At 36.5% G+C, this 11,403-nt stretch overlaps 1 protein-coding gene across 2 annotated transcripts in view; it reads left to right on the forward strand.

Annotated features, from left to right (window-relative positions):
- YTHDF3 (YTH N6-methyladenosine RNA binding protein F3) overlaps positions 1-10,448 on the forward strand; it is a 28,909-nt gene extending 18,461 nt beyond the window's left edge. For both annotated transcript variants that reach the window (XM_071420184.1, XM_071420185.1), the window contains exon 5: positions 3,854-10,448. In XM_071420184.1, coding sequence (XP_071276285.1) covers positions 3,854-3,877 — 24 coding nt within the window. In that variant the 3' untranslated portion in view covers positions 3,878-10,448. The remainder of the gene's footprint in view (positions 1-3,853) is intronic.
- Positions 10,449-11,403: the final 955 nt, after the last annotated feature.

Here is an 11,403-nt window from a genome sequence, read left to right on the forward strand (position 1 = left end):
TAGCAGATTATGGCTGATGCCACTAGTAAATGAGATTTCATGAGCTTTGCTGTGGCTTCTTTTCACCACCTCTACAGCTGCCTGCTCTGCCTCTGCCAGGTGTTTGTGCCCACGCAGCACAGTTGGCAGAGCAGATGAGTTCCTGTGCCTCACTTCTCAGAATGCAGTCTGACATGTTGGCTTACATTGCAGATGAGCAGGGCTTCTAAGTTGCAGATTAAATCACAGTTTGCAGTAAAGCAGCTTCTGAAGCTGTTGTTAGAACGCTCCCTCATGGGAGAGGGGCAGAGTAGACAGCTCCAGGCATGAACACTTTCAACATTGCAGTAAGAGGCAGAGGTTTGGCAAAATTCTAGTTTGTTTGGTTAGGGTTGTTTTTTTTCTTTTTTTTTTTTTTTTTGCAATTAGAGCTGATAGTGCTGGAGGGTGTGTGGGAACTCTGCAATTGGCCTGTGTAAATTTGCAACCCTGGATAGCTTCCAAATGGACACCTTGAAATGCTTGCACTTGCAAGTACTGTAAAAATCAGCCAAAGTCATTCTTTCAGATCTGCCTTTCCTCACCTTGAGCTTCATTTTATGGGACATTGGGAAAAAAATACAGCCAAAGACTGTAGTAGCTTCTTTTTCTTGTTAGGCTACATTTGTATTTACATGTAGACTACTTAAAATGAGGCTTTTTCATTTACCTTCTTTGTAGCAAAGAAATCCCAAAGTCAGGGTTGTGTGCATCTCAGTACCTTCTTTCAAATCAGATCAGGAAATGTTTTTGTTGCTTTGAATTTTGAAATTTTGTTAGCACACAGATTTCATTATATCTGAGGATGAATTACATTGCAGCTACTTCTCAGCATGGGATCATTCAATTAATGCTCTGAATTCAGACAACTAAAATTTGGAAGTAAGTCAGCTTAGCAGTCAGACCAGGCTAATTTCATAGCTTTGTTTGTATTAGATTGATGAACATTTCTAAGGCTGAAGCAGTTTTTAGATTCACCTTTACTTGGCTTGTGCAGAAAGTTATTTGCATGTGTGAAATGTGCTGGCCATATGGTCTGCAGCTGAAAGTACCTTTAACCAACCAGTATGTTCCCATAGCATCCTGATTTGAATGGTAGTTAATTTCCATGTCCTGTTCATAAACTTCCCCTGCAGCTGGGTAGTCTGACCATGGTGAGTTGACCTTTAGCAGGGAACTTAAATATACAGGAGAAAGTTTTCATCCAAGAGCATTGCAAGAGATGTGATAAAAGTTTTGCTTATCTGAATATAAGAAATGAAATTAATTGGACGAAAGAGAAGCGGTTATGCTGGAAACTTCTATCTGGTACTGGAAACCTTCTGGAGGTAAACTCTTCTGTTAGTTTGTCTATAACCACAAAAAAACCCAAAAAGCCAACAAACTCAAAAACCAAAAAGCCCAAAACCCCCAGGAAAACTACTTTTTGAGATAGTAAAAGACAGTGGTCCAGGAGTGTGGTATGTTGTAGCTGGGGAGGGGTTTGGTTTTGAGTGGAATAGCACTGCCTGTGGTTTGAGTAAATCAGGTCTTCTTTCTCTCTGTTTTGCAGTACAGAGTGCCAAATGTCACCAATACCAGTGTTTGAAGAATGTACTGTGCACTTGCATTGATAAATCATGCTTGTATGTCTGCTTGAAATATTTAAATATAAATGTAGTAAAATGTAATTTTGAGACTATAGGAAAGATGTGCTGATGTTTTGAAGCCTTTTTTTTTCCTCTCTAGAATTCAAAGCAGATGTAAAATTTGCAGCACCTCCTTTATTTCATCAGGTGGAAGAGGATATTCAGGGTATCATTCCTTTTCTGCTTTGAATTTTTATGAACTTAAATGTGTTTTGAGTTGAGAGCTTCACAAAGCATAGTGTTGGTCAGTTTATAGTACAGCAGTTTGAAATGCAGAGAGTCTTTCTAGACAGCCTGAGTCAGTGCTTATGTGTGTAATACTTGCAAATGAACAGGAACTGATGATTTCAGTTGTATACAGGCTGTGTTTAAAATTGTTATATATTTTAACACTGCAGTTTCATAGGGCCCTACTTATTACTGCAAGAGTGTTTTTCAACACTTTGTGTAGTTGTTGCAGTTGAAGTCTGCTAATATTAGAGGAATAATCTGAGATGTGCCTGAGCAGGCTATTTTTACATGCCTTACATGCATAGTGAGGCATGAGGTCAGTCATCATCTGTTTTCAGCCAAGAGTGCATTGTTAAGATATCAGCTTGTATTAATGACTGATACTATCAATCTTAAAAAGCAGTATCTCACTATGAAAATATTAGTTACGTATTTTTGAACTAGGAAAAATAATTTTCTAGCAGAGTAGTGCAAGTATTGCTTTCACTTTAAATATATTCTTCTCTGGTTAATGTCTAGGCTTAGACACAGCTGCTGGGACCATGAGCTGCTCTTTGACACCAAGACTGGGCTTTATTGTTTTGGTTTCACCTTGAAACAACTTGGAGATCTGTCTTGGAAAGGACTAGATCACCAATAATAGCCAGTATAAATGTTACATACCTTCTTCTTTCAGTAGACTGTCTTTTTGGAAGAATCTATGTGGGGTCATATGCTCATTTTCAATTTTCTTAAATAGTATATAGCATAATAAAATTTCAATGTGGTTTTGAAATAGCTGTTCAAATGCCTCCTGGGTTATTTTGTTTCCCTGCTGTTATTGTTCCATTTATAGGATGCAATAATAATAAAAATATGGAGAGGTACTTTATACTTTTTATTATCTTTTAATGGGGATGGGAACCTACCTCTCTTCCATGCAGGTATTTGTATATTTCTTTAATGTGCTCAGTTGTACATATAAAAAAAGGTATTATGGAAAATTCTATTGAAAGATAAGGTTTTAGTTTTTTACACTGACCAGTGTCCTTTTGCAGGCTAGAAGATGTATTATGCAGGCAACAATATATCGTTTGTTGATCAGTTCTTTTTTTCCTGGAGGTAGTTATAATGCCAAAGTGTATGTTTATCTTGAACTAAGTAGAGAAAATGGAGGATGATGATAAAGTGCAGTGTCATTTATTCTGTTAAACCTGTACTACAGAATGCGGATTTGTTAGTCCCTGGTAGTTACAGTGCCATTAGTTATTTTAGCCCTAAATGCCTAATGTGGCATCTCATAGTGCTGTGAGGGCTGTCTGGTTAATGTGATCCTCACTGTGGCTCAGGCTCACATTGAAGTGAGGTTTCTTTGTCGCCATTCCTATTTCACTGACTTCTCATTTTGTTACTGAAAGTAAATTCTAAAAAAGGTATGCATGACCTTCTTAAAAAATATATTTTTTCCTTGCCACTTGAGCATTTGTATGGAGGATGAGGTGTTGGGCCAACTAGTTACTTTCCCTTTTGATCTTAAGCACTTTTTATTATATGGGGCTTTGATAGAGATACCTGGGAATACCATATTTTTCAGGGATATAATGGATAGAGAGTAGAGCATTTTTTGATAAGCTAAGCAGAAGATTTAGGGTACATCTTGCTTTGTGTGTAGGTCCCTTGGTCTCCTTGCTCAGTTCACTTTGTGCAATATATTTCACTGTAAGTGAATTAAAACTGACATAAGTCCTTTATTGATAGCAGTTTTTTGAACATGTTTGCCTTTTAGTTTGATGTATACTTCTGTGTTTCTCTTTAAGAAGTTGACTTAAACTGTATAATTTAATATTCCTGGAAATAATTGAAGCATTTTCCTTGAAAGTATGTTGCCTGATTTAGCTAAATTGGAAGCAATGAAAATGCTGTAATGAAATAAAAGCAGATAATGTTGATCTGTGTGTATTAACATGATTGTCCTTTTTTGTTTTTGTTTTTTTCAGGAGAGAAATAGAAACAAACAATAACTATATGGAGATGTCCTGCTAGAATACAACACTAATGATGTAGACTCTGGAAATGCCTAATATGTCTAAGAAGACGTTATTAAAGCTTTTTTCTGCTTAAGGTGACATCTTTGAACACTTTAACACGAAATTGACTCTTCTTGTAATGGTTCTCATCAGTGCATCTGCCCTTATACTCTCTCACCAAACACACTTGAGAACTGTACCTTCGTCAAGCACTTTCTGTCCTGAAGCTTTTACCAGTATCTGCTGTCTTTTGTATTTATGCATCCTAGCTAAGGCACAGGAGACCGAACGAATGCAAGGATTCATTAACTCTTTGAATTTGTTAAATACTAACATTTAACCATTAGAAGTGGTTCAATGATGTGAGATTCACATTGCTTCAACTTAATTTTTTCTTTGTTGTAGTTTTTTTAATTGTCAGTTTTTAGCTATTCAACAGATTAAAAGCAAATCATGCCATATTTAGTCCTGGAGTAAAACTCAAGTCTAAATGTTCATGTGAAAATTATTGTAGTAATCTTTTAATATGGCAAAGCAACTTTAAGCTGCAGTTTAGCCAAATGAATCGTAACATGAAATTATAATAGAATGACATTTCCCTTGTTTCAAACTGTTTGGTGTAAGAGAATATTAATATGCAGCTTGGTGGACACCACCAGTTAATGCACATTTCTTTATTTTTTTTCTGTAACATGTATACTGAAAAAAAGTGCATTTGTCTGAGGAACTGTTTGTTTGCTACCACTCAATGAATCTCAGTTTTGAGTAAATGTACCTCAGTCTAAATCAGACTTTTTATGACCTTTATAACTACATTTAAAATAATCTTTAATTCCTATTTCTGGGTGTTTGCAAGCCTGACAGATTGCTATCATGAAAGTGAAAATTTACTCCTCTAGGTGATTCACTAGCTAAATAAACATAATTCTTGTTTAGCAAGCATATACTGTTTCTCAAATTTTTTTGTTTCATTGTGCCAACATCGAGGTGTTTTTCCCCCTGTTTGGAAATATTTTGAGAAGAATACTTTGGTCCATGGAGTTGACATGTTGATAACCGTGTTAAGATGATTTTTGTTAGAAACATGCGACAAGAGGTTCTAGAGTACATATTAAATGGGCCAATTCTATACTAATTTTTAACCTGTGAAGGTTATATCTTCTGTTTCAATTCATATAGCAACGCATTCTGTCTGCTGGAAGAGAATATTGAAAAACTGTTAAGAGGGTGTATTGACTGTACAAATTACTGAACAACCTGTACCAAACTCCAGGGACAGCTTTCCCTTTTTAGACCAGCGATGTTGAAGTCAGATATCTTACAGCTTAAAATAGCAGTAGCACATATTATTTGAACATGCTTCATGTCTTACTGTCCAGCACAGATGTTTATATTGTGTTTCAAGTCCTTCATTTACAGATTTTGGCAGTCAAAGTTCTGGAGCTTAAATAGCAGAGGTTTGTCTTTAATACAGATGATTTTGCTGACTTTTGCTTTCTCTCTTCTTAAGCCCTTTGCACTCATACAATCATGCAAATGCAAGAAGTTCAGTGCACACTTCTTGCTCATTATTTTAAATGTTAGAGACTGCAGGGTAGCAGATACGAATCTTAATTTTTACTGCCAGTTATCTGGAAGCTCAAAAGGGAGGCCACTCCTGTATTTTGGAGTAAAGAAGCAATGTCACTTAAATGATAGATGAGTCATAAATAGCAAGTGGGATAAGGGAGGGATAAGCAAAGTGCATATTTTAAGAGGAGACTAGGAGACAAAGGTTTCAAGACCAATCCCTATGAAATTTGGCTTCAGCCCAAAAATTACTGCTTCCATGTGAATCTGTTCCTTGCTAACAGGTTTTATAGCTATTTGTTTCCCTCTGTGGACTGATTTATTCCAGCTGTCATTGATCAGCTGAAGTGGCAAAGGTCAGTGTAGTGAGTCCAAAGGATGTAGTTCGTCTGTGATCCCCCAAGGTATCAGCATGTTTCTGCTGCTTTGTTACAAAACTATCTTATGAAAATTCCCAGAAGTTCCCAGTTACCAGAAAGCTAATGTTGGAGTCAAGCATTCAGGAACTGATTGCATGTGCAACCCTAGTTTGCTATCACTGCAGTATTCATATTTTTGCAGGCTTTGTTAATATTTTCTGCCTTACCCCATGCCTTTTTTATTCTAATAGCATGAGCACTGCTCTTATATTGAATCAGGTTCAGCATCAAGTGGGTTCATCACTTTGTTGCAGGCTTTGAAAGCTGGGAAGATGAGACAGGATTGTGAGAGAAGGAGGTGATCACATTTAGAGAGCTGTGACAGTTCTTACACTGTTCCAGGATTGTTAGCAAATCTACAAATAGAAGAGTTTGATTGCTGATGGTGTTAGTCATGTTGCGACCGATTTGCTGACTGCTGAGAGTTTAGTATGTGCAGCTGAAATTGAAAGGAATTTTATGTGCATATAAAGTACTGTAAAAATAGTATATAACATTGTAAAATCAGCTGTGGAGTGCTGTATTAGTTAATGGACATGTGAAGCTTCTAATCTTCAGCTTCCTTATGCACAAGTTCTTTTCCTCCAGAAAGAAAAGGAATGGTGCTTATTATCTCAAATAAATGTAGAAATGCCTTTTTTGGTCTGATTTTTCAATATGGTGAAGGTGTTACAATGGTTGCTTTCTAACTTGCTAGTGGAGGAATCAGTGGAGCCCCTTTTCTGTTCCTGATGCCTCCTCCTTTGTGCCAGCCTTTGTTTTCCTGTGATCCAAACTGAGCCAGTTCAAGCCATTTTCTGCTGCTTTAATGGTTGGCCAGCTCTCTGTGATGCTAGATGTTTAGAAGAGAGATGGTGGGAGGGTGAGGAAGAGATTTGTTCTTTCAGAACCTGGTACCCACTGTTGAATAGACTTAGCTGCACTACAACTACACACCTGGGGTTGGTGAGACAGAGATGCAGCAGAATATTTAAAAGTGGCAAAGGCTCCCCAGGGGTAAACCAACCAATTCTGTTTCCAGTGTAAGATTTTGGTAGTGTACAAGTGAGATATGATGTTGTCACACATTTAGTGATACGAGGAGGACAGAGGAAATGCTGAGTGTTCTCCATTTTGATTACTTCTTCCAGTCTGAGGAAGCCTAAGAATTATCATAGAAAGTTGCTGTGGAAAAGCTTGTCCTACCAACACAAGTGGGGCAAACTAAGATTGTAAGTGTTTTGCTCACCTTTGGGTATCTTTGACTTTGTAACATCAGCAATTGATAATTGACAGGAATAATTTCTGTCAGTTGAAAGTGCGGATTGCTTGCTTAAGGAAGACCTGAGCACTACTTTATTTTGAGCGGCTTGGATTGAGAAAAAGTCAACATTCACAACTAGACAAATTTCACTTCTTCAGGTATTTTGTCATTCTGTGCTTAATTTATGAATTACTAGCTTCTCCATATTCTCTTTCTCTGTTTTTTTTTTTCTTTTTGGCTACTCCAGGAGTTTCAATGTCCACTGTCTGCAAAATTTAGATGCAAAAGCTCTTGCCAAAATTATTCTTATTCCAGACAAATCTATGGCACCAAACAAAAAATAATGTTGAGGTCAAGTGCAAACAATGTAATATTTAGGAGGAAGCAGCCTAAATATTTTTCATTGTTTAATCCAAGTTCTATTTAGAAGTTGCTTTCTATTCCATAGGAGGATTTGCACACTTGAAATGTATTCACAGAATGGGTCACGTTGAAAGGGACCACAGTGGGGTCATCTGGTCCAATCTCCCTGTGCAAGCAGGGCCATTCTAGAAAATTCCTAATGAAATCAGTGCACTTTCCCTAGCTGAACCTGAGTTGAAGCAACAGTGTTTTGAATTCTGGAAGTCACAGTTACCTTAATTTTTCAAAATTACTGGTGACTTTCACCAGAAGGATTTTTACATACTTTGCCTGATTCTAGTGCAGTGAAAATCCAGTGGAGGGAGTCTTTGAATTTTCTCCAGCACTGTTTTTTAAATGAATAATTCTAGGCATTCAAATGCAAACCATCATTTAGGAGTGGCTTTCCAAAGCCATTTCTACTATTTTTTCCTTCTATTTAGTTAAGGAAATACACAAAGTTTTTCAATGTCTTTTTTATCCTTTTGTTGGGTGAAGATCCATATAATTTACTGATAAATTAAGAGAGATTAAGAGAGTGGCTCTTTTCTATCTAGGTATAGCAAACCTGGTTTCAATTTTGTGAGATTTTTTTGTTTTATTTGTATCATTACCGTGTGGTGACATAGATGAGAGTACTTTAACATGAGAGTTGACCATTGGATCTTATATATGTTTGCAAGTGTCCTCAGGAGCAACCTGTTCCCATCCTTTGTTGTTCTATTTTCCACCAGACACATTTAGTGTAGTTCAGCATGGGAGAGGAAAGAATTTCTCTATGGGTCATAGGAATTCTAAGTAAATTAGTTTAGTCTCATATACAAATACTGGTGTACATCTGGCAGGCTTTCCTCAAAGCATCTGTTATATACTGTCTGTTCTACTTTACATATTTTAATAAAGTGCATTTTAATATGATGAAGACAAACTTTTCCGTTCACAAATTTAAATTGGTATCTAGTCCAGGCTTTCAACAGTATTTCTCTTCTGATAATAATTACAAAGCATTCTTATTAATGGTACTGTCAATGTCCAGGATTCTCTAAGCAAAATATTAATAATAAAATTTGCTGCTTATTAATATTAGGAGATGCCTAATGTTTGTGTTATCTGTTCTTTTCTGACCTTGTATTTCCTGCAAGTGAAAATGCAACAAACAGGAGTCAATGACCAGTTGGATGTCTTCTCCAATCAATTTAACTATGTATTTCACAATAAACTTGTTCTGCCACACTGCAGGCAGAGTGCAGATGGGTGGGTCTTCACTGATCTTCCTCCAGAAGTCTGTTCTTAGTTCAAAGCTCAAGAGCCAGTGAATTTCTTGTTCCCATCTAAGGAAGCATTCTTTTCCACTTTCCTACCCTTTCTGTGAAAACTCCACTGGGTATGTCTGCTAGCTGTTTCCTTTGGATGCCCATAAGGTAAGCCTGGCTTTGGGTGCTGTTTTCACAATCTACAAAAAAGTTCCTGACTTCACTTATTTCTTTCTCTGGAGAGAGGAATTCTTCTGACTGAGTTAAGCTTGTCTCAGTCTGCCTTGTTTGCCCCAATGCAAATAGAAAAATACTGCTTTTATAACTGGATTCATTCAGTCTCCTATGTGGTGTATGCCATCTTTTAAAGTTAACTCTGCAGCATTTTCATTCAGAAGGTGGAAACAGGAACAGTATTTCATTGGAATTTAAGGACACAGTAATTAAAACAAGGATCCACATTGTTCTGAATTTTAGTGCTGGTGATAACCAAAGTGTTAACAGTGAGAGTTTATAAACTGTTTGCATATTCTGTGTGCATTTGCACTTGTCATCTTAATTAACATCCTTTGCCTGTAAAATTAGTTTGTAACTCTTGAGAAACTTAATTTTTGTTTACTGTTACTTTGAATTTCATCCTCTCTGGGATACCATAACTTTTCATCTGCCTGCACAAGTTTATGTGCGTCTTGAGAATGAAGTGGACGTTCATGTAAAATGAAACAAGATACTCTAGATCAATGACTGTATTTAGGTTGAGCTTATGGACTTCCATATGCACAAGCTCTCTTGATTTGTGCACTCTTATGTGAAGCGTTACACTTTCATCTTGAGCTCTGAATTTACACATCCTTTCTTTCCTGTTCTGCAAACATCTGAAAGAATCTCAGGTGTTAACAAAAGAAATCCTCCCTTCATGCTTAGTCCAGGAATAAAATTTTCCAAATGAAGCATTTGAGCAAGCTAAATGGAGGTTTAGCTTTAGTTTGAGCTAAGCTATTACATTTCAGCAAAGAGGTGAGATTAAAGGTCGTGGATCATTCATTATCTACTGTAATTGTAGATCTACTGTTTAAAAAAAAAAGCTGAAATTTTATTTTGCAAGCATTAATATATGCAGCTGCTGTTCAGTGTTACCCAAGAATCCTAATGGGATTTTCATCAGTTTGGATTAGCAGCTTTGTGAAATAGGTGGTGAGAGGACTGGGATCTCTTCTTCCAGAAATAAAGAATTGTTAAATTGGTTAAAATCCAGGTGTTTGTGGTGTGTGACTGGAATACATTGAATGAGAAATTTACTTCTCTTCTGATAGTTATCTGGAAAACATGGCTACTAAATTCTTACATTTTTTTTAAACTTAAATTGGCTGCCTGTTTGTTTTCAGATGCTTAACTGATATGCAGCTCAGTTCTCATAAGATGCTTCACTGGGTCTTGTGAGTGTGGTGCTTCATCAGAAAATGTGTAAAACTGTATTTAATTTCTTCAAGTTAATGTAATGTAATTGCTATTAACTTGATCTGTATTCCATTCAACTTTATATTTGATGATAATGCTTGGTCTTTCAGTTGTATTGATCTTCTTTAATTTCAAGAATATCACATACAGAACAGAGAATTTTTTTAGTTACTGAAATTTATGCTTATTTTAAATGTTAATAAATAACAATCATTATCTGCTCTTTGGGTTGCTAATGAGTATTGATGGTTCTTTTGAAAACTGAAAGTCAAAGATGGAGACAGAAATGCTTGTCTTGGGAAGTAGATGAAGTGCTGGAATACTGAAGAGAACTCACAGCTGTATGAGATAAAAGATATTAAACAGCCAAGAGAGTGTTGTACATTGCAGTGTAGCTGGGAGAATATTTTGAACAAAGAATTAAAATTAAGTATGTTCACATGGTCCAGTTGAACTCCTAAACTGATCTGCATGTGGTGGGTTTTTTGTTTTGTTTCCCCCCCCCATTTGTCTCAGCTCTCTTCTGTTTTTTACTTCACATTATGATTTTATTCTTGGTCTTAGATCAGTTTACAGTCTTACCTTGCTTTCCAGTAAAAAGTTGGTTATCTGAAGAAGCTACTTAGTTACTAGCTTATTTCTGAGAAGAATAGTTGGAGGAGGCTATAATGATGAGTCGCATCATTTTTATTCTCATACTGGTTAAATGACAAGACAATGAAATATGAGCTTTACATTAAAAAAACCTGATGTTTCCCCACACAAAGCTGTGTTTTGAACACTGCAACTTAACTTTCTTGCATGTTTTATTTAGTTTCCTCTGTGCCAAACCTGTCTTAATGGTGTTCAAGACTTTTTAGGTGGACTGAGAAAGTTTGTTAAACACAGCTTTTCTGCAGCATTACACCATGAGGGAATTTTTCACTTCCTGTCTGTCTTTATATCTGAAAGTAAGGTGGCAGCTGAGAAACTTAAATCTCATTCAGTGAACCTGCCTGCTTTGTCTGCAACAGAAATTCCACGTGGAAGAACACCATGACTTTCTGCCTTCTTGTGATGTTTTTCTCCCATTCCTTGCAGTTCAATTAATCATAACTATTGTATGTAAAAGAGCAATAAGCTGTTGGTGTATTTGGTTGAAACAAATGGGAGGGATAAGGGGACATCTTTCCAAAA

The sequence above is a fragment of the Agelaius tricolor genome, unplaced genomic scaffold, assembly GCF_023055355.1.
Source record: "Agelaius tricolor isolate 1412-34295 unplaced genomic scaffold, bAgeTri1.0.p SCAF_2, whole genome shotgun sequence".
Classification (NCBI taxonomy): domain Eukaryota; kingdom Metazoa; phylum Chordata; class Aves; order Passeriformes; family Icteridae; genus Agelaius; species Agelaius tricolor.